Genomic DNA, 23,574 nt, shown 5'->3' on the forward strand with positions numbered 1-23,574 from the left:
TGGCACTGATATTCACTGGAGAAAAAGAAGACGGTATTTCCTAACCACATCTCCAGGTTTGGCAACAATAAGGAGAAAAGTATATCAACGGTAAAATTGGTAACAAGGAAACTTTTTTCCCTAAAACAAATTTGTTCTTTTTCTTCCTTTATTTCATGCATATGTAGAAAAACCTACCAGTATGTATTCTATAGGTAACTCAGCTTTAGGATTATGGTTCACAAATTCATTTATAGGTCATTTATATTTTTTTAAGTTAATCTTATAAATGGTAATTGGGTTCCTGGACTATTGTGGAAGTTTTATTGTATTGAGGAAAGAGCCTCTTCAACAGAACTAGATTCAAGTTAGGTTCCACTGTTTGCTATTTGTATAACATAAAATCTCTGTACGTAATGCTTAGTAAGGTTGCAGTAAATATTAACTGAGATGGTACATTTGATGGTGTGCTAGTGGATCCTTGATATTTAGTCTGGTTTTCTCCAAGTTTTTATTTTGAAAAATTACAAACCCACAGAAAATATACCAGAATAGTACAGTGAGCATCCAGGTACTCTTAATCGAGTTTCATCATTTAACATTTCACCACATTGGTACACACGCATTCTTTCACTCAATATGTGTCTGTAGATGTTTGTATGCTAAATGTGGGTTTATGCACACAAATACACACACTTCTGCTGAATTACTCTGAGAATAAGTTGGCGTTTTTCTGTTTATTCTTGGTCTAGGTTGATACAGTTTAAATCTGTCACACTCTTTGGATTTAGCCTCTAATTGTCAATCCTTTCTCTGGGGGCCTATTCTCTTTTCTATTTCCAATATCCTATCTTACTTTAGCCATTGGGAGTTGCAACTCAACCGTCTTGGATTCAGGGCAGACGAGGTCTGCTTACTTAGGAGAAAGAGTTTGTGCCCAGGAAACAATTTTCATTCTTTGTGATACTTAGAATATGGTAACCTATGGAGGAAAAAAAATGAAATGGAGTTTTTACTTTCTCTAGGGCCTACCACCATGCTACTCACTTTTACTTAAGCTTCATTTACTTCTCCCAGTAATCCTGTGAAATATTAATATAACCAAACAAAACAGATGCATTAATGTTAGATAATTTGCCCAGGATCTTACAGTCAGGTTTTGAACTCAGGGTAGCTAACTCCAAAGCCCATGCTGTTTCCAGGACATCAGAGTTTTTGTACACATTTTATTTACTTTTAGGAATATAAGAAATACATTTGCCTATTCACCTTTTAGATTGTTTTATGCTTCTTTTAGTCTTTATTATGACTATTACTGGACTTCTTTGAAGAAATAACTTACTGGCTACATTTTATTCATCTGAAAGTTTATCTATCTTACAGCTTTAAGCAGACAGACTTCTTAACCATCCTCCAAACTCAGCCCTTTGTTTTGCCATTAAAGCATTACATAAGGGATCAATTAATATTTTCTAAAAAGGGCTACATAGTAAATAATTAAGGCTTTCCAGATCATACATTGTCTGTTGCAACTACTCAACTCTTCCACTGTAGCACAAAAACAGCGATAGCCAATAATATATAAGTAAATTGAGACTGTGTTCCAATAAAAGTATTTTCCAAACAAGCCCAATTTGACCTGTAGGCCATGGTTTGTTGACCACTAGTATTAATCATCATCTTATATGCTCATTAGAATTTATATGCCAGGGAAATGTTGAAAGGAACACTGTTAAGAGATACATGAATGCCCATCTCCTCTCACATATTTGTTTGTGTGGGTACAGTGACCAGTTTTGTATGTACCTTCTACATGAGAAAACACAGATGAAGTAATAAGTACAGCAGGCACCTCAAAACATGATATCATGAAAGTCAGTTTGCACTGAGCAGGGAACATCCTATTAAAAGACTAATGATGTTTTTAAGGAAAAATTCAAGGTACATGACCCCTGCCCTCAAACATGTGGTAATAATATGTTCCATCTAGCATACTCTAGCCATATTCTAATTGCTATTTGAGGAATGTCAAATGTGCCTAGCACAGGCAAAAAAACAGAAAGAAAGAAACACAAAACAGATGTAACAATGGAAATTTTAGTATAATGTGTGGGAGACTTGATGATTCCTGGGTCACACTATTCTCACACAAATAACATAATCAGGATATCCACTTCTAATGGTTTGTTATAGAAATAGAAAGGATACATGTGTCATTTACATTTATATTAATTGTTTTCTCATTTTTATCATTTCTCCTAGAGATTATTGTCTTAAGGGGAGCTATTTCTCCTTCATGTCTGTTAGTCAACACCTTTGTTTCCTAATCTGTTGAACCTTGTATCTGTTGGAATTTGTGTGATTAATGCTAAGTAATTACATTGATATTATGCAGTCTTTTCATATACACATCATATTGTCTAGTGATTGAAATCCTCTTCTCACTTTCCTCTTTTGTAAAAGAAGATATCAACTCTAGTCAAAGAATCACTTACCTTTGAGAAGTCTGAAAAATTTGTCTTCTTAATTATAAACATTTCTGAAAGATGCAATGATCTTTGGGTGATTTAATATACTGATTACTTCATGTGTGCTCCAGCATTGTTGAATAGGCTTTTTTTGAAAAACTGAAATATCAAATATCACATGAAGAGACAGTATAGCAAAACGTATGAAGTGCAGTGAAAGCAGTGATCAGAAGGAAATTTATAGTTGTAAATGTCTACATTGAAAAAGAAGAAAGATCAGTAACCTAACTTTATACCATAAGAACCTAGAAAAAGAAAAAACCAAACCCAATGCTAGCAGAAGGAAGGAAATAATAAAGATTAGAGCAGAAATTTTTTAAAATAGAGAAAAGGAAAACAATAGAACCAACAAAATCAAAAGTTGCTTCTCTGAAAAGATAAACAAAATTGACAAACCTTTAGTTATATTGACTAAGAAAAAAAGTCTAATTACTAAAATCAGAAATGAAAATAGGGAGCATTACTACCAACCTTACAAAAATAAAAGGGATTACAAAAGAATACTGTGAACAGTTGTATGCTAAAAAATCAGACACTGTAGAAGAAATGGACAAATTCCTAGAAACATACACACCACCAAAACTGAAGAAATAGAAAATCTGAACAGAACTAAAACAAGTAGATTGAATCGGTAATAAAAATCCTCCCAAAAAAGAAAAGCACAGGACCAAATGGTTTCACTAATGAATTTTACCGATCATTTAAAGGAGAATTAACACCAGCCCTTCTCAAACACTTCTTAACTCATTCAACGAGGCAAGAATTACCCTGATACAAAACTAGAGCTATCACAGGAAAAAGGAAACTACAGACCAATATCCTTTTTGTATATTAATGAAAATTTTTCTACAAAATACTAGCAAGCTACAAATCCACCACCGTGTTAAAAGGATTGCACACCACGACTAACTGGGTTTTATTTTAAGAATGCATGTGTATTAGACATATGAGAATTGATCATTCATTAATTAGAATGAAGGGGGAAAAGTCACTCAGTCATCATCACATTTGATGCAGAAGAAGCATCTGACAAAATTCAACACCCTTTTATGATAAAACACTTCACAATACTAGGAATAGGCAGGAACTTCCTCAATTTGATAAAGGTCATTTGTGAAAAACCCACACCTAATACCATGCCCAGTGGTAAAACATGAAAGCCTTTCCTCCCATGATCAAGAACAGGACAAAAATGTCTACTTTCACCACTTTCATTCAACATTTTACTGTACGTTCTAACCAGAGCATTTAGGCAAGAAAAAGAAATAAAAGACATCCAAATTGGAAAGGAATAAGTAAAAGTATCTCTGTTTGTAGATGATATGATCTTTATACATAGGGAATCTATAATAAAATTATTAGAGCTAATAAATGAATTTAGCGAAGTTTCAAGATCAACACACAAAATTTAGTTTTATTTCTTTACGCTGATGAACAAACCAAAAATAAAATTAAGCAACAACTCAACTTACAGTATCATCCAAAAGAATAAAATACCTAGGAATAAATTTAACTACAAGGTGTAAGACTTGTACACTGGAAACTACAAAGCACTGCTGAAAGAAATTAAAGAAGACCTAAGTAAAAGGAAAAATATTCAGTGTTCATCAATTGGAAGACTTATTGTTGTTAGGATGGCAATACTCCCCAAAGCAATCTACAGATTCGATGCAACCCCTATCAAAATTCCAATGGCATCTTTTTGCAGAAATGGAAAAGCTGGTCCTCAAATTTATATGTAACTTCAAGAAATCCCGAATAGCGAAAACAGCATTGAAAAAGAAATGTAAAATTGGAGTACGCATACTTTCCAATTTCAAAACTTAATACAAAGCTACAGTAACCAAAACACTGTGGAACTGGTATAAGGTAGACCTATAGACCCATGTGATAGAATTGAAAGTCCAGATAGAAACCCGAACATGTATGACCAATTCATTTTTAACAAGGGTGCCAAGACCACTGAGTTAGGAAATACTGTTTTCCTCAACAGGTAGTGCTAGAGCAACTGGATATCCACATACAAAAGAATGAAGTTGGACCCCCTACCTTACACTATATACAAAAGTTAATTCAAAGTGCATCAGTGGAGATACGTTCGGTAGCTTACTTCTTTCTGCTCGTGGACGCCGCCGAGTAAGCATCGTTGACGTCTCCCCCCACCCTCCACTGCCGTTATGTCTAAGTCAGAGTCACCCAAAGAGCCCGAACAGCTGCGGAAGCTCTTCATCGGAGGTTTGAGCTTTGAAACAACCGATGAGAGTCTGAGGAGCCATTTTGAGCAGTGGGGAACGCTCACAGATTGTGTGGTAATGAGGGATCCAAACACCAAACGCTCCAGAGGCTTCGGGTTTGTCACATATGCCACTGTGGAGGAGGTGGATGCGGCCATGAATGCAAGGCCACACAAGGTGGATGGAAGAGTTGTGGAACCAAAGAGGGCCGTCTCAAGAGAAGATTCTCAAAGACCTGGTGCCCACTTAACTGTGAAAAAGATTTTTGTTGGTGGCATTAAAGAAGACACTGAAGAACATCATCTAAGAGATTATTTTGAACAGTATGGGAAAATTGAAGTGATTGAAATCATGACTGACCGAGGCAGTGGCAAAAAGAGAGGCTTTGCTTTTGTAACCTTTGATGATCATGACTCTGTAGACAAGATTGTCATTCAGAAATACCACACTGAGAATGGCCACAACTGTGAAGTAAGAAAAGCCCTATCTAAGCAAGAGATGGCTAGTGCTTCATCCAGCCAAAGAGGTCGAAGTGGTTCTGGAAACTTTGGTGGTGGTCGTGGAGGTGGTTTTGGTGGGAATGACAACTTTGGTCGTGGAGGAAACTTCAGCGGTCAAGGTGGCTTTGGTGGCAGCCGCGGTGGTGGTGGATATGGTGGCAGTGGGGATGGCTATAATGGATTTGGTAATGATGGAAGCAATTTTGGAGGTGGTGGAAGCTACAACGATTTTGGCAGTTACAACAATCAGTCTTCAAATTTTGGACCCATGAAAGGAGGAAACTTTGGAGGCAGAAGTTCTGGCCCCTATGGTGGTGGAGGCCAATACTTTGCCAAACCCCGAAACCAAGGTGGCTATGGTGGTTCCAGCAGCAGCAGTAGCTATGGCAGTGGCAGAAGGTTTTGATTACTGCCAGGAAACAAAGCTTAGCAGGAGAGGAGAGCCAGAGAAGTGACAGGGAAGCTACAGGTTACAACAGATTTGTGAACTCAGCCAAGCACAGTGGTGGCAGGGCCTAGCTGCTACAAAGAAGACATGTTTTAGACAATACTCATGTGTATGGACAAAAAAACTCGAGGACTGTATTTGTGACTAATTGTATAACAGGTTATTTTAGTTTCTGTTCTGTGGAAAGTGTAAAGCATTCCAACAAAGGGTTTTAATGTAGATTTTTTTTTTTTTTTGCACCCATGCTGTTGATTGCTAAATGTAATAGTCTGATCGTGACGCTGAATAAATGTGTCTTTTTTTAAAAAAATAAAAATAAAAAAGTGCATCAGTGATCTAAGTATAAGAGCTAAAACTATAAACTCTTAGAGGCAAATGTAGGGATAAATCTTCATTACCTTGGATTTGACAGTGGATTCTTAGATATGGCATTAAAGGCACAAGAAACAAAGGGAAAAATAAGTTAGACTTCATCAATATTAAAAACTTGTGAATCAAAGGACATTATCAAGAAATGAAAAGACAACCTACAAAATGGGAGAAAATATTTGCAAATCAGATGTCTGATAAGGGTCTAATATACAGAACAGAACATATAAGAACTCTTAGAATACCACAGCAGAAAGGCAACTCAATTCAAAAATGGGCAAAGGACTTGAATAAACATTTTTCCAAAGAAGATATACGAAGGACCATCAAGCCCAAGAAGAGTTGTTCAGCATCATTAGTCACGAGGGAACTGCAAATCAAAACCACTTCACACCATGAAGATGGCTATAATTTAAAAAACAGAAAATAACAAGTATTGGTAAGGATGTAGAGAACTTAGAACCGTCATACAATGAAGTGTAAAATTGTGCAGTCACCATGGAAAACAGTTTGGCAGTTTCTCCAAAAGTTAGACAGATTTTGCCACGTGACCCAGCAACTCCATTCTTAAGTGTATAACCAAAAGAATTGAAAAGAGATACTCAACAAATACTTGCACACCAATGTTCATAGCAACACTATTCACAATAGTCCAAAGCTGGAGAAAACCAAAATGTTACATCAATGGATAAATGCATGAACAAATTGTAGTATACCTGTCCAATGGAATATAATTCATTCCTAAAAAGAAACAAAGTACTGATACATGCTGCAACATGATGAACTTCAAAAACATTATGCTAAGTGAAAGAAGCTGGATGCAAAAGATCACATATTAGTTATTCCATTTATATGAAATATTCAAAATAAGTTAAATCCACAGAGACAGAAGCAGATTAGTGGTTGTCAGGGGCTGGAGGAGGGGAGGAATGAAAGTGACTGTTTGAATGGGTATGGAGTTGCCTTTTGGGGTGACGAAATGTTCTGGAACTAGCTGGTGATGGTTGTACAACATTATGAATGTACTAAATGTCACTGATTGGAAATGTTAAAATGGTTAATTTTATGTTAATTCCACCTTAGATTTTTAAGCTGAAACACAAATATTACTTAAAATTATTAAATAGTGTGAAAAACTGAAATGAAAGTCTTTCTGGAGGCAGGGACTGGACTATTATGACTAGCAGTATAAAGTTCTACTGATGCTTTCTACCCAGAGCTGAGGTTTATTTCTCAATACCTTTATGATGCTCAGTAGCTGGAATGACAACTACCAACAGTATGGTGATAACAGTAAGGGGTATTATTGACTGGGAGAATAGTGAATATATGAGAGAAATCACAGCTCTTTTCATTTGAGAGCATCTTCTCAAGTATATCTAACACCCTTTCCAATTGAGGTCTTCCTTTTCCCTCAGCTACCAGAAAGCTTGAAAACAAATTCTGCCAAATTAACTTCATTTGCTTTATGACACGGTCAATTCGTTAGTAGGTCAGGGCTGCTGAATCTCTGGATTTCAGTGAAGTGCTTGACACAGTTTCATGACATCACTGTGACATACATTAGGGCTCTCTCCTCAGCCTTGTCATCCTGGACAAGGATAAAAATGGATGATTATTATGGATCAAATATAACAAGATGAATTTTATCAGAGATAAATGTTAAGTCTTGTACTTGGAACCAAAGAACACAAACTGAACAAAGAAACCATTGGAGGGACATGACTTAAGAGCAACTTATACAGTAAAGAGTAACAGGGTGTGATTACTCTTAACCTCTCAGTATGAGCTAGCTAGCACAAATGGGTTGTTTAAATGTAGTGTTGAAAACTACTCTGCATTAATAAGGCCACATCTGGGGCATTATTCTCCATTCTCCTTTGCAAGAGACTTTGACAAATGGAAAATCTAGAGGTCTGTATCAGGGATGGTGAGGAGGACATTCAAACCATGTCATGAGACACAGTTGAAGAAAACAGGAATGGCTAGTCTTGAAAATATTGGCACTCTTCAAACAATGAGAGCTTTCCAAAAAGGAAAAAAAAAATGGAAAAAGAACAGAATTGACTACCTTTTGTGGTCATGAAAGCATTCAAGCAAAGGCTGAGTGGCCATTTTTCAAAAATGTTCTTGATGATTAAAGAGTGGAACTACATAGTAACTAAAGTATCTTTCAACCCTCAGAGTGTATGGATCTACATAATTACTAGAAAGCAGGCAACATGAGGATGGGGAAAAAGAGAAAATACAGGTTTAAACTAATGGTCTAATAAAATTCAAGTAAGTACTTAGATACTTCCTAAATTCAAGGGTTTGTTGAAGTTACTATAGATAGTTCAGGAGTGATGTCATTTTCAGATCTGGGTTCATAATCAATGAGAAGATAACTTGTTTTTTTGGCCTTGTTTTATAGTCTAGTCTCCTGAGACAAGATCTAGGGCTTGGAAGCCCAGCACAAATCTCTTCTTCAGGAAAACCTGGGACACCGTACTACTCATTCTCTGCCACAAGTTCCAGGAGAAGACCACTCCATGACTCTGCAGCACTTGGTAAGTGTATCACACAACAAACCCCATTTTACAAATGTTTCTTCCCTGACCCACTCCCCCTTAGTCTATGCTTCTGGCTGTACTTTTAATTAGAAGAAATTTGGTTTCTTGGGTATCACGATGATATTGGGGCTTATTTACATAAAATAATATATCATATATTTAATAAAAATATTTTTATTTGGTCATCAGTATAAGAGGAACTGAATAGTGAAAAATGGAACTTTAAAAATGGGATTAGTTTTTCCTCTTGTAATAAAAATGTCATGTACTAATATTAACACCTTATTCTTGACTAAAATTGATATAATGCTCAACAGTTTACAAAGTGGTTTTATAGTATACATTCTCATTTCATCCATACAGCAGTCCTAGTAGTCAGTGGATGTAATACTAGCTTTAACATAAAATTGAGGCTCAAAAGAGGACACATTCATATAACTAGAGGTGATTTATGCAGGATACAATTTAAGATTTTCTGACTCCAAGTCCAATGTTCTTTGCATATTAATTGCTTCCACTCCCCACTTTTTAAAAAATTGAGGTAAAATTAGCATAACAATTATCCATATTAAAGTGTACAATCCAGGGACATTTAGTATATTTACAAAACTGTACAGCCATCGTCTCTAGCTCCAAAACATCACCTCAAAAGGAAACTCAGTAACTATCAAGCATGCAAATCTCATTTTCTTTAGCTTCCTTCTTTTATGTCTTATACATAGCCTAACCAGGCCAATCTGTTTTGTGTTGCTGCTTACAGCAAGCCTCAGGTATACTCTGACACCCTATCCAGTCGTTGTTTAAATGTGGGAATTTTTGGTTATTCTTACCAAAGAATCCTTTATATAAGAAAATTGAAGTTATAAAGCATGTTTATATTAAGGATAGACCAGCTTCTGAAATAAACATAGTCCACCAAAAGAAAGTATGTCCCAGTTATTTGTTCCACAAATACTTGTTGACACCCCTAATTTGTATGTCTACCTCTGTCAAACCTAAATTTTGGTAAAATATCCCTAGCCTTTGGGTCTAGAATATGCTTGAGGGTGTAGAAGGGCACAGTGATGGATTGTCATACTAGGCATAGAAAGCTCTGGTTAGATATGCCCACCTCTCAGTGTTATGGGTGGTTGAGTATATGTACTGTTAGCTCCGATGATTTAGACCACTGCACTCATTAAGGAAATGGTAAGTTGCAGTATCTTTTCTCCATCTCCACTTTTGTTTCCCACCAAATTAGTCAGGGTAAGAACATTCTTTTGAGTCTAGATGTGGCAGTGTCACTCTAGAAAAATATCTGTTAGTATGCTATGTGAGTACACACTGTGATAAAAAGCAATAATATAGACCAGTATACTATTACTAAGAGTTCAAGGAGGAAATAAACTATTGGAATATTGAGGGCAGGGAGGGGGAGTGGATTTCATAAATACTCAAGCTTTCCAGAAATTAAAGCTTATATATTCTTCATTTTCATTTTGATTATGATAATGCTAGGTACTATGGATTATTTCTTCTATGCCAGGTACTGTGTATACATACTGCATCTTTACAAAAACTCTATGAGGTTATAATATTAACGTCATGTTGCAAATAAGGAACCAAGACCCTGGAAGCTAAGTAACTTAGCCAAGCCTTGGTATCCAGGGAGGTGCACTCATCTCCTGGGTGAATACCGTTTAGTGGATTATTATTCCATTCTTTATTGTTATTTCTCAGTCTTAGACACTCTTTATCGGCATTGCAGTTATCCATAAAATCTCTGAAAGGACTTCAGAGATAATCTACGCCAATCTTAGCATCTTCTCAAGCTATTTAGATGCTTTAGGAAATCAACATTCTGCCAAACAGTATCTAACTTATAATACTCTTGCCACAGTTTTTAATATAAACCTAGTAATAATGACTAAAATTTATTGTGTCATTTTCTGTTAGGCACTTCCCTGAGCATCTTTCTGTATTATATTTATTGCAATAACTCCAGGAGGTTATTGTAGGTAACTGAAGTTCTAAGAGGTTAAGTAACTTGCCCAGGCTCACACAGCTGCTGTGTGATGGAGCTGAAATTTGAATCCAATCAGCTTACTCTCTTAACTATTACACTTTGAAACCTCCCAAAAGTGAACTCTGTATCCTAAGTTCATGATTTTGAATCCAACATTATTTATATAATTGTAGAGTGGCAGCTAATGATGAGATTAAAAATATAAAAGAAAAATTTCCATTCCCATGGCAGTGAAGAACTGTCCTTATCTAAACAACAATGTATTCTACTGCTAACTACCCCAAAAGAGAGTGATGGGCTCCAGACTGATAGGAACAGTTCAGTTGACTCTCTTGGTATGTATGGAGTGTGGCTTTTGCTCAAGGGATACTGTACTAGTTGTGAAAAGTTGGGTTTTAGAAAAGCCTCACAAAGAACAAAAATTTTGCCTGTAAGTTTTATAAATATAGAGTGTGCCAGATGTTGTTTATCTTTGGCACTTTTGTTTTAAGGAAATATAGGCTGCCTCTTGGGGTAGGGAATAGATGCTAATGAGTGTTTTTTTCCTCTTTTTATTGTATAAAATTTTCCATGTGCTACTTACAAAGTTGCTTTTTTAGCTTTGCAGCCTCCTGGGATATTCACTATAAAGATTCCCAGCCCCAATTTAAATGGGTTTCATTCTTTCTTAAACAACTGCATGTTTTATTGTCATATCATTTATGACCCAGGAAAATACCATTTTTACAGTTCTAATTTTTACAGTTTTCAAAAACATTGTAATTAACATCAGCCTTCTTATGCATTCTCTCTTCTTAATAGTGAACCCCTCTGAAAAATCCTGAATTTGATCCATTATTTGTGTACGATTGGAAAGGTGCAATTAACACCATTTTTTACAATAAATAAGATGAACAAGTATTAAATTTTACAGATAAGTAAAAGTAAAATACCAAGTAAGGTCGTTAGGCATATGAAAATATTCATATTCTCCATTATATTAATAAATAATTTGTGTCTTAGAAAGAAATATACTTTAGTTATTTCTTGGAAATAAATATAAATATCCAAGGATAAAATTGTATAATAATTAGTGCTGAAGTTGCAGTTTTAACCACACATTGTTAAAGTAAATGTTCTTATAGAATACTTACAGGATGATATCATACATGACAATGCCTGTATCTAATAGTTTATGTAGCATATCTCAGATATTATTATAACCTTAATTTTTCAGTTATTAAATTTTATTTCAAATTTTTAATATAATACCTTGTAGCATTAGCATTAGCTTTTAGTCTATTTAATATGCTTTTAAACCTAATTCTCAATGTGATATGAACACTAAATTTGTGTCTCTCTTAAGGAGTCATATTATTAAACTGACCTGTTGTACCAAATGCCCCTCTGCAAATGAGCTGAGATAAATGATGTAAAGTGCCTAATATGGAACCTTGCACGTAATAGGTGCTTAAGAAATATTATTCCCTTTTCTCACACATGCTTATTGGTTTGTTATTTTCTTTCTTGTTTTACTTTGCTGTCATCTTCCCAAACTTATGGGATATGTATTTCAGAATATATCACTTCATTAGGCGTACCTGTTTTGCACTGGAACCAGTTAGAAAGAATGAGACCCCTATCCCTGTATTCCCTTACTTACTTCTAAATGCTGGAAGACAAGAAAGGTACTAGGAGGAAAAATTCTTTCCTGCTCATTTGAAGTCTGAAACTTTTCTAATATAAATGCTGATGAAATATACTGTTTCCCACGTGCAGATCCTTTGCAAGCAAAGAAAGTCAGAAAGGTGCCTCCTGGCTTGCCTTCTTCTGTAAGTACCCATTTTTTTTGACTTTGTGGTAAACAAACTGATATCACGTATTCAGTATCTGCTGGCTGTAAGGATACATTTGGTTGGTATCAGTAGGCACACTTCACATAGTAACTGTTCTCTACTTAACGGAATCACTGATTGAGTTAAATCCAAATTCAGTGTTAGGTTTTTAAGATTTCTCTTCAGTGATTTGTAGCTTACTCATACGCTTTTACTGCATGGCCCTGTCATTTGAATTCCCCTCTTGGGAAGAGGACTAGGCTGGTAGCTGTCAAAGAAGATCTCCTGTACAGGTCTTTTGATGTTTAATTAGTCATTATGTTGCTGAACAGGAGGACAGACAGAGATTAATAGCTGAGAATCTTAGAAATTTACATTTGTAATAATCCCAATGGAGCTAAAGACATTAAGATTCGGAGGACATGTTCGGCTCAGCTTGCCTCAGTAGGACTGAGGTTATTAATATGCATAAATCACCAAGTCAGATGTTCATTGTGAAGCCCTTGTGGATTTTAAAGCCTTCATTAAGCCTTTCCTAACTTCAGCCTAGCATCAGGAAAGCTTTCAAGCAGCTAGTTTGTTGATCCCTCTTTGCTCAAAACTGTATCCTTTGAGAATAAAGAGCTTTCATGAAGGAGGTTGGAAAGGTTTGGTGAACAACCGTTAATGGCCATGATAATCAAATGCTGTAGGGGTGTTTGTGCTATTAAGTATACTTTATTCTGTTAAAGAGTAAAGTATTTGTAAATGAACCTATATCATAAATCCACCTACAATTTAAAAATCCCTGGTGTGAGGAGGGAAGATTTTTTTTCCTCTCCCTTTTCTTAGAACAAATGGGGAGTGGGGCTTTTGGATTGAGGCCCCATGCCTTGTAGGGTACATCTCTTTGTTGTGTAAATGGATGTTGGCCTTTTATTTGGCAGTACTTAACACATGGGCGCAGGTGCTGCTGGATGAGTCACAGCTCATCGAAGTATACACTGAATGGAATATCTGGCTTGGCAAGTAGTAATCTAGAAGGAGCAGCATGGGTCTTGAGCTTTTTATTTTTTATTAAGGCTGAAGTAGAGATACCATCTTTTTGGTTGTTTGCCTTCCTTCTTTCCTATGTTCTTCCCCCTCCTTCTCTTCCATGTGATACATGAAAACTCAAATTTGAAATCCTCTTTGAAACTCACTTCCAGATGGATCTGAGTTTTATGCAGCCTAGGGCAGCTGTGCTCTGAACCTGCAGCTTACCTGGAAGGTTGGATTGCAGCTGCAGGCATTCTTAAAAGCTTTTGCTTGCATAAGCACTTGGACCCACTAGAGGCTGAATAGCTGCTTGATAAACAAAATGAACACAATGCCTCAAATCATTATTCCCAAAGACAGGATTTTTTTTTCAGCGACAGCTAAAAATAGTTGGGCAATTTACATTTTAACAGTTGTGTGCTGTGCAGGGGTAGGTGGTTCAACAGCATAACATGATTTCTGCTAGATTAACGGAAGTCATATTTAAAACTGACAGAACAGCTAAAACATGTAACTGCGATTTTTTTGGTAATTTGTTACTATAATTCTATGAGAGTAATAGAAGTTAAATTACATATTAATATTTAGTATAACTGCACAGGTTTTAAAAAATACCAGATTAGTAAATGAAAAATTCATCTCATTTCTTTGCCTGACATTAATTTTAAGAAACAGTATATTTTTGTTGTTTCATAGTTCTTTCATTTTTAAAACAAAAGGGCAAAATGGACAGAACAACCTGGAAAAAGAATAAACACTGGAGGTCACCAGTGTTCCTTGCAATCCTAATCAAAACAGCATTCTCTACCTGGAGGTAATTCTCTGTATTGTCTCAGGTGTTAAGGATGAGCCAAGGAGAGGGGGAAAGCCAGTGAATTCTCATGAAACTGATTTCTTTGAGAACCATTAGAAAATTTCACAAGTCAAGCCTACTTATATATTGTATTACTAGCTTCTTTACTTGGGATTTATTAGATATTTGTATAGAAAATATTAGAAATTATTATTTTCAATTCTGTACTTAACATCAGCAGCAAACATGATCATACTGCTTTGAAACCATGCTGAAAATAGTACTTAAATGTATTGAATGTTATTAAGGATATATAAATGATAAATGCATTTTAATTAGAAGCATATTTTAGATTAAATGCTATGTTGAAATCTCAGGTTTTTAAAAGAGAGTTTTTTTAAACTTTAAAAACTGGTACTTTGATAAATGATACCAAAATAATAAACTGAGAACACTTATCGTTACACTACTTACCTTTTCAGTGTCTAAAACAAATGGAATTTAAAGTAAAGGTTTTCTATTTGGATGCTTTTACTGAAATATATGTAATTCATAGGGCTTTATCAATGTGAATTATTTTTTAAAAATGGGTATAAAAATGAAAATGGACTATGTATATTTTATTTCATGATCATTTGAATATACTTCCCAAACTAGAAACTTGACCGTAACATCTCAGATTTCACAGTTTTCTGCTTGTGCAGTCAACCTTTAGTCATCTGTAAAATACATGTTACCTTTACTAAAAAAAGAGTGAAAGAGCTAGGTTGGTATCATACTGCTCACACCACTACAGAGAACAACAGGCAGTGTTACTTAACATGCAAAGCCATGATAATCTACATAATTTGACCATAGACCATTGGTTAGAGGCCCTTTCTTTTTCTAATCCATGATATGTATTTAGGTATCATAATTACAAACCTCAGCTCCCCTATTCCTCACTGCAGAACAACTGAATGGTAACTTCTGTCTGGATGAAGGTCCGATAACGGTGTATTGACATTCTTAAAGCAGTATGGTCACTAAGGTTAAGAAAATGGTCTGTTCAAATCTGCTGGCTTAGTTATTGATTGATTGTATGACCCTGGACTTGTCAGTTAGCCTTAGGAAGTTTGAACTGGGAAATCTAAAGTTCCTTTCAGGTCTAAAATGTTACATTCTTAGGGTTTTAAAATTAATATGCTCTATACATAACCAAAAGGTGTAATGGGCATAGTTTTCTTCCTACCGATGAAAAAATGGTGTTCTTTAAGCACATTACATTTTCCACTTTCTCTAGACAGGTTGAAATATTGAACAAAGTGAACTTCTGTAGCAGCAACAGTAGAGCGATGCCTGGACATTGAATTCGAACATACAAGCACACCATCATTGCCTGCAGGGAACTAGTGTGAGAAACAAGCATTTAGTGAATTAATTACGTGTATTTCAGTGAGGCAAGTAAAGGTGTGCACCAAGTACTCTGGAAACATAGAGTAGGTAGAACTAACTCTGCCTTGGGAAGTACTAATGGCCTCAGGAGTTGACATTTGAACTCTGGGAAGATCAGTAGCAGTCGATACAGGTAAAAGGCATAGACATGTAAAAAAATAAACACACTCTCAGGCCACATCTAGAAGTACAGCATTATTGAGTTCTGTACCAAATATAACCTTTATGCTTTTCCTATAGCAGACCCGCTCTCCCACTCCAGAGGAAGATTGAGGAACACATAAGACCAGCTCAGATATGAAAAGAGATAAATTGTCATAGCAGTCTACCCTGGATAAAAGCCTAAAGTCTCCTGGCCTGTAGATAATAGGAGGCATTTGTAGTTGTTAAGATTATCTGGGAGTCTTTCTGAAGGTATGGGTGTGCTTTGACTTGGCAGGATGTTTTCTTTCCTTTTTAGGGCTCCTGAACCTCCCCTCTCCTTCTCTAACCACCAACTCTAGTCTTTGTTCTTCGTATATACACAAGCTGTTTTTCATCTCTATCAAATTTTTACTGAGATAAAACATTTAAGGAAATTTTGAAACACTGGGTAGGGATTGCGAGCAACTGTGATTTTTTTCCTAGTAATTTGTGGGAAAAAGTGAAACATTTGCATTATATTTGTTAGCATCCTTTACAGCCTCAATTTCACTGTGTTAGAGTAACACATATCTTACATGTGTGAGCATCTGTGCTAACCATTATCTGTATCATCTTAATCTTTAATCTTCACCACACCAATCTGTAAGATAACTATATCCTCTTCTTACAGATGAGGAAATTGAGACTCAGAAATATTAAGTAACTTGCCCAAGATTACACATACAGCCAAAGATTACAACCTAATTTAATATAGAAGACCATTTTCTTTTTCTTTTGAATGTTAAAACATGTTGTGTATCTTGGTGTACTCATAAGGTATCTTGGTTAGTATATTAAATTTAAAACAGTTTATTCTGTCAGTTATGTTTTTCTTGATCAAATTTATTAATTGCTTTGTTGTTTAAAGACCTACCACCATCTTGAAAGGATGACGTAGAAAAGCACAGACTTCCTAGTCAGGCAGATGGGTTTTTATCTGGCCTCAGCTGCTTTTTGTTTCGTAACCTTAAAGAAATTGCTTTTAAGTTCTCTGAACACGAAATATCTGTTTGTAAAAGGAGATAGTAATGTTTATCTCAAGTGTTAGTATGAGGGTATTATGGGCCTTACATGTGCCTAGTATATAATGGACACTCAGTAAATGTTCTTTCTTTATTTTTTTCTAGTTCCTACCACTATAGCCTGCAATTTAAAGGAATTTTAGCATTTCATGTTTACCGTTTTTTTTTTTTTTCTTGGCTGTGCCTCATGGCTTATGGGATTTTAGTTCCCCGACCAGGGATCAAACCTGGGCCCTTGGCAGTGAGAGCGTGTGAGTCCTAGCCACTGGACCACCAGGGAATTCCCATACCATATTTTGTTGAAAAGCAAGGAAAAGGTTGAAAACATAAGGAAAGATAAATATTATGGTAAAAAAAAGTATTTACTTGCACATGTAATGTATGTGCCTGGCACATAGTGAGTAGTAAATTGTAGCTGCTATTGTTGTTAAGAAAGCATTCATTTTCAGAAAAGGAACTTATAGAAGGAGGAAAAATTGATTGAATTAATTCCTGCCTAGAATTCATACTAATTAGTTTTGTCTTCTGAACTATCAAGAGTCTATGCTTTTTTTTTCCTTTATTTTATCATTGGTTGAACATCTTTATGGTCCTCTAAAGCATTTCTCAGATGGAGGGAAGTTTCTTTGTTCTTCATTTCTTAACTTGATGTTATATAGTATTTCCAAACATAGATCTTTTTTAAAAAATGCCTGCAGAAAATGCAGAATCCTGAAGAAGCAAGACACTTCCAAGATTTTTATCACCAGCAAAGTAAATATCTATACAGATTTCAGAATACCTTTATATCCAAGTTGTGATCTTGTTCAGTAGCATTTGAAAACATCTTTTGAACATCATCATGCTCTGCATCAAAATGGCATGTCTTATTCATTTTTTTTTAATTTATTTATTTATTTTTGGCTACGTTGGGTCTTTTGTTGCTGCACATAGGCTTTCTCTAGTTGCGGCCAGCGGGGGCTACTCTTTGTTGCGGTGCCCAGGCTTCTCATTGCGGTGGCTTCTCTTGTTACAGAGCACGGGCTCTAGGCGCGCAGGCTTCAGTAGTTGTGGCACACGAACTCAGAAGTTGTGGCTCGTGGGCTCTAGAGCGCAGGCTCAGTAGTTGTGGTGCACGGGTTTAGTTGCTCCGCGGCATGTGAGATCTTCCTGGACCAGGGCTCAAACCTGTGTCCCCTGCATTGGCAGGCGGATTCTTAACCACTGCGCCACCAGGGAAGTCCGGCATGTCTTCTTCATTTTGAACATAACTGGTTTATAGTCCCACACATAGGCTGATGACACAGTCTCTTTGTTTCTTAGTCAAATATCGTGCTAGTCTTTGTCCTCTGTCTTTAAGTGTGTATATATTATCCCACAAAAGCTGTAACAGTTTGTCAGATAATTGCTTTAATTTTTTTGAGAGTTTGAGAGTTAAACTCTCAAAGTATATTTTACCTCCCTACCCATCATGAAAAAATTTTTTTATGATTCTTCCCTCACAAGGAACTGTATTGTTTCTGAGATAAATCAAAGCAGCTTAGACACCACCTTTTCTTGCTTTGCTGCAGACAGGTACAGAGCTCTGTAGCCTTTGAATTGGTAATTGACTATAGTTTAGGAAATGACCTTCCTTTCTGCCAAATGTTTGTAGGATTTTATTTTGTTGGGAATGGCTTTTTTTAATTAATGTGGATTTTTTGTCATTTTTAGTATTAAATTTTCTATTTTAGGAACACCCCTTGAGATAATTGGAGATATTCTGAGGTTTTTCTAAATCACAAAGACCACTAAACATGTACCGTGATCTAGCATTTTCATGTACATACTAAATATAATTAGTAAGAATATTAAATAGAAAAGTCAGAATATTAAATTTTGAGGGTGGCTAAAGTGAGGATTTTTTTTTAAATAGGAAAGGGAGGACAGATACAACTTTCTGGGGCTGATATAAATGAATAACTTGGAAAAGTACCACTTGAAAGATTAGTGGTTATCTGAACCAGTAAGAAAAAGGTCAAGGGTAGAACTGTAGAGATATTGTTACCTCCAGTTTATCCACAAAAATAGTGAGATAAGCTACAAATGTATCTGTGGGAGTGTTCTGTGGAAGTTATTAGGAAGCTAGGGTAGCAGTGTATTTGTAGACAATTATCCGAGACCCTTAACTAGCAAGAGTCCTAGTTGATTCTAGAATAAACAGTATTTACATGCAGCACCAGCTTAAGCTAAACTTCATAAAGTGAACACTCCAGTTCCTGAACATGAGTGGGAATAGATATCTGCTTAACTCCTTTAGCAGACAAGCCCATAGGGTGCACAACAACTAGGTACTTAAGAGTTTCTTATTTCGAACTGTTAGATAAGCTGTCTCTGTTTGAAGGCTACCTTGATATAAAATTTCCAAACAGACTGATTCTTTCTCTGACCTTACAGGTCATTCTAGCAGGAAAATCTTAGTACCTAAAGCGAATGGTTCTATAATCCATTCCAAACTCATATTCAGTTTGGTCATTGAATGGAAGATTTTCTTCATACATTAATAAGAAGAAATAGCCACTGTTTATGCTGACAGTAACTACTGTTCAGAACAGTGTCAGACTTGTATCAGTGTAGATAATGGGCTTTTAATCCATAGTTCTAAGATGTTGGTTTTTTGTAACAAGCCAGTCCATCTTTGATCTGATTTCAAGTCAAAAAAAAAAAAAAAAAGGAAAAGTTACCAGCGAGCAAGTCTTCTGTATGTTTGTACTGATGTGATGGTACAACCACAGTGATATTTGTTATTTTCTGACCTTTCTATTTCTTTTTAAAGAAGGAAGAACATGGCTGAATTTCAGAACCAGCTTTTACGATTTATTGAACTCCTCAGCTGTTATATTTTAGATCCTTGAGACTTTACAAACCAGATGTAGGATAAGCCCCAATGTGTGTGTGTGTGTGTGTGTGTGTGTGTGTGTGTGTGTGTGTGTAATTTGTATGGTTTTTAAAGGATATGTGGTTGAATTCTATAAATGCTTTCAGACGTTAAGCCCACTGTTTTGTCATTCAGCATCAGTAGAACCATGAAGTTTTTTTGTTTCGTTTTTTATCTAATACAATTTCTTCAAGTACAGGAAAGAAGGAATAAATTAAGAAACTCCAAGTTTCTTAATTTAAGCCCCAAGTTTGGGGCTCTGGATTTCATTCTAGGTTAGGGAAGGCATTTATATCCTAAGTAATTTGCTGACATGAAATTTGCCATCGCCGATATTTCCTTTGTTTAACCAGTGATGATTTTAGTTTGAAAAGTCATTTAGTGTACTTGTATGATAACTAATTTCAATGAGTGTAATCTATGCTATATAGGTAAGTTCATACTTAGACTTCTAAGCAGTTTAAAAACACTACTAGTTCCAAGATAGTTCCTTATTTCTCCCGTGTTTGTATTCTTTGAATAGATTTTTAAACAAGTTTTTTTTTTTTTTTTTTTTTGATTGCACCAGGTCTAATTTGTGGCAGGCGGGCTCCTTAGCTGTGGCTTGCAGGCTCCTTAGTGTGGCATACAAACTCTTAGTTGCAGCATGCATGTGGGATCTAGGTCCCTGACCAGGGATTGAACCCCAGCCCCCTGCATTGGGAGTGCAGAGTCCTAACCACTGCACTACCAGGGAAGTCCGATTTTAAACAAATTTTAAAGTGTTAGCCCTTCAAAGTTTTTGTCTTTTTTATTATCTGCATTTAATTTAAGACATAACCCAGTATATCTATAATATGACAACATTTTATTAATTTTCAAAAGTAATTTGGTTCTAGAAATTGTTTCTGGAAAATTTGCTAGAATCTGCTATCTCTTTCTTATAGCCTATATTTCTACTCTTCCTCAGTGTGCTAGACCAGGAGTCAGCAAACTTTATGTAAAGGGTTCTGTTGTCAATCTGCTCAGCTTTGTGAGTCAGACAGTCTCTGTCACAACTATTCAGCTCTGCTATTGGAATGTGAAAGCAGCCACAGATGATACATAAATGAATGGGCATGACTGTGTTCCAGTAAAACTTTATTTGTAAAATCAGCTGGTAAACCTGATTTGGCCCACAACTATAATTTGCCAACCTCTGCATTAGACTTAAAGACCATAAGTGTATGCCTAGAGTAGATATATTCTTACCTTCTTTATAAATATACTTCCCGTGAAAAACAGACCCAAAGAGAAACAAAATAAAACCCTGTTTTTTGTTTGTTTGTTTTTTAGATCCATTACATGATATTCATTAGTCCCTTCATCATTTCCTTAAGGCCCTAGGCACATTGATAGAAACTTTCCAGGACAGTTATTTGCCTTAAAATGTACCTGACTAGGATGGTGGAAGAACCTCAATATATAAAGTGGATGCTACGAAGTCATAATTTTTCTAGGATTTAAATGTCACATTAGGTAATAATATGCAGAAGTTTATGACATCAAAAATAAGTCCACATAGAGATATATTAGAAAATGTTTATTTGAAACAATTGGGTTTAAAGTATTTAAATAATTTGACTTTGATATAAACAATTCTATTATAATTTTTTCCTTGAACTTATATATACATGTGCCTAATCACCATCTTTTATCCTGGTCCAACTTCCTCATAGAACCCAAAGCTAAAAAAGTCGTTCCTAGCAGCTTGAGAATCAGTTCCAACCCATGTATGATTGTGAGACAGATTCTGTTGAAACACGTGACATGTCTCTCTAAACCTAAAAGCTTCATTCAAAACTTAAGAGAGGAGGGCTTCCCTGGTGGCGCAGTGGTTGAGAGTCCGCCTGCCGATGCGCAGGGGACACGGGTTCCTGCCCCGGTCCGGGAAGATCCCACATGCTGCGGAGTGGCTGGGCCCGTGAGCCATGGCCTCTGAGCCTGCGCGTCCGGAGCCTGTGCTCTGCAACGGGAGAGGCCACAGCAGTGAGAGGCCCGCGTACCGCAAAAAAAAAAACAAAAAAACTTAAGAGAATCTTCACTTAGATGACTAGAAAACTCACAATCTCTATAAATTTAAGTGAATATTTATGGTTCTTATTTAGTTTTTTTTTTTTAGTTTTATGATGGCTAGTGTTAATAAATAATACTTCATAAATAAGTAATAAAACTTCTCAGGTTTTCCAACTTGAGCTTGATAATTTTTTAAACCATAAAACTTGACATAATTGAAATTAAGTTATCAATATGTTTTTCAACATTACCGAAGATACTTATAAATTTCAAAAAACAGTAATTTGAATGAGAATTAGAAATTTATTGCTACTAGAGTGGGCTCCATTTAGTAAATTTCCACTGAGAGAAATATGAATTCATTCTGATAAAGTTAGTGAATATAAAGTGCTTATTGTGAATTAAGAATTCTTCTAGGCTTTAGATATTTAAGTAATAATAAACCATGGACCTTGTACCCTGTCTTCAAGATGCTTACAGTCAAAAGGTAACTTTGACCTTTGGAAATAAGTTAACTTTAAATTTTTTTTCATTTGAGTGATTATCGCCCCCTGGGCACATAGTGGAGTATCCAGGAAATGCTTTTTGAATTAAATTAAGAGGATAAAAATAAATACTGTGAAGCTATTATTTTATGTTATCTATGATGGGGAACATCATCTTTTAATGACTTCCTGCTCCAAGCTGTACTTTTCAACTTTCTCCTACTCTGGCTGTTCCAAATGATCAAAAATATGTTAACTTGCTTTTTTTGTATAAGACACTGAACTATTTGTCCTATTTTTTTCCTCAATTGTGCAGTTAACTCCTAATTATACACAATAATAGGAATAAATTTGCCCCCCAAGCGGTAAATTACCAGTAATTCAGCCATAACTCTACAGTGTGCTGGGATTGACGTAGTTAACAATGTAGTGTCATGATCCTCATGTGACAGATGAGGATGGAAAACCATAATACAGGAAACCTTTTTCTAAAGGAGAAAAAATTATGGTTTCATTGACATAAAAGTTATCTTCCCATATTAAATTTCTCATACTAAAATTGTCTTCAAGAATTTGATCATTTCTTACCACCTGCTGCTGTCTTCATTATCCAAGCCACTTTTATCTCTTTCCTGAATTAAAGCAGCATCTTCCCAACTGACCTCCCAATTTTCCTTAAATCATTTTTTTTAATACAGGACAATCCCTTTAAATTTTAAGTCAGATGATATTCTTCTGCTCAAAATCCTCCAACAGCATCTCTTATCTCTGCAAAACCAAAGTCCTTAAAATGGCTTTCAAGACCCTTCTTACCTGTTTTCTGCTACCTCCCAGACTTCATCTTCCACTAATTTATCCCTCTAGCCTTCTGCCCTCTTTACTGCTCCTTAAAGATATCAAGCACCGTCCTGCCTCAGGGCCTTTGCATTTACTCTTCTCTCTGCCAGAGCACACCTCCCTTAGTACCCCTATAGCTAGTTTCCTTATATACTTTTCTCTTTGATCACATATCACTTTATCACTGGGGAATCTTTCCTGACCATCCTATATAAAATGGCAACATGCCCCATATTCCCCTCTCTCCTTTCCTGCTATAATTTTCTTTGAAACACTTACTACCATCTGATGTACTATAATTTATTCTTTATCTGTCTTACCCAGGAGAATTTTGATAAAACAGGGATTTTACTTATGTTGTTTATTGCTTTATCAGCAGCTCCTAGGTGCATAATAGATGCTCAGTGAATAGTTGTTGAATAAATGAACAAACTTAAATGATTG

The 23,574-nt window shown here is 35.7% G+C and overlaps 2 protein-coding genes across 16 annotated transcripts in view; both read left to right on the top strand.

The window, feature by feature from the left end:
* TCF12 (transcription factor 12) overlaps nt 1–23,574 on the top strand; it is a 382,195-nt gene that overhangs the window by 290,463 nt on the left and 68,158 nt on the right. For 12 of the 15 annotated variants that reach the window (XM_033851719.2, XM_033851720.2, XM_033851721.2 and 9 more), the window contains 2 exons: nt 8,472–8,607; nt 12,374–12,426. In XM_033851719.2, the coding sequence (XP_033707610.1) occupies nt 8,472–8,607; nt 12,374–12,426 (189 nt within the window). Of the gene's footprint in view, nt 1–8,471; nt 8,608–12,373; nt 12,427–14,165; nt 14,261–23,574 lie in introns of those variants that run through there. The other 3 variants (XM_073801056.1, XM_073801058.1, XM_033851731.2) reach the window with 2 other exon arrangements.
* On the top strand, nt 4,651–5,968 carry LOC117311098 (heterogeneous nuclear ribonucleoprotein A1-like). The gene has a single exon (XM_033851734.2). It carries the CDS (start codon nt 4,685–4,687, stop codon nt 5,645–5,647), a length of 963 nt encoding a protein of 320 aa, XP_033707625.1. The 5' UTR covers nt 4,651–4,684; the 3' UTR covers nt 5,648–5,968.

The sequence above is a fragment of the Tursiops truncatus genome, chromosome 2, assembly GCF_011762595.2.
Source record: "Tursiops truncatus isolate mTurTru1 chromosome 2, mTurTru1.mat.Y, whole genome shotgun sequence".
Lineage (NCBI taxonomy): Eukaryota > Metazoa > Chordata > Mammalia > Artiodactyla > Delphinidae > Tursiops > Tursiops truncatus.

What these genes read in the sequence shown, in the direction of transcription:
- LOC117311098 (XM_033851734.2), top strand. Translation starts at nt 4,685, where the DNA reads ATGTCTAAGTCAGAGTCACCCAAAGAGCCCGAACAGCTGCGGAAGCTC.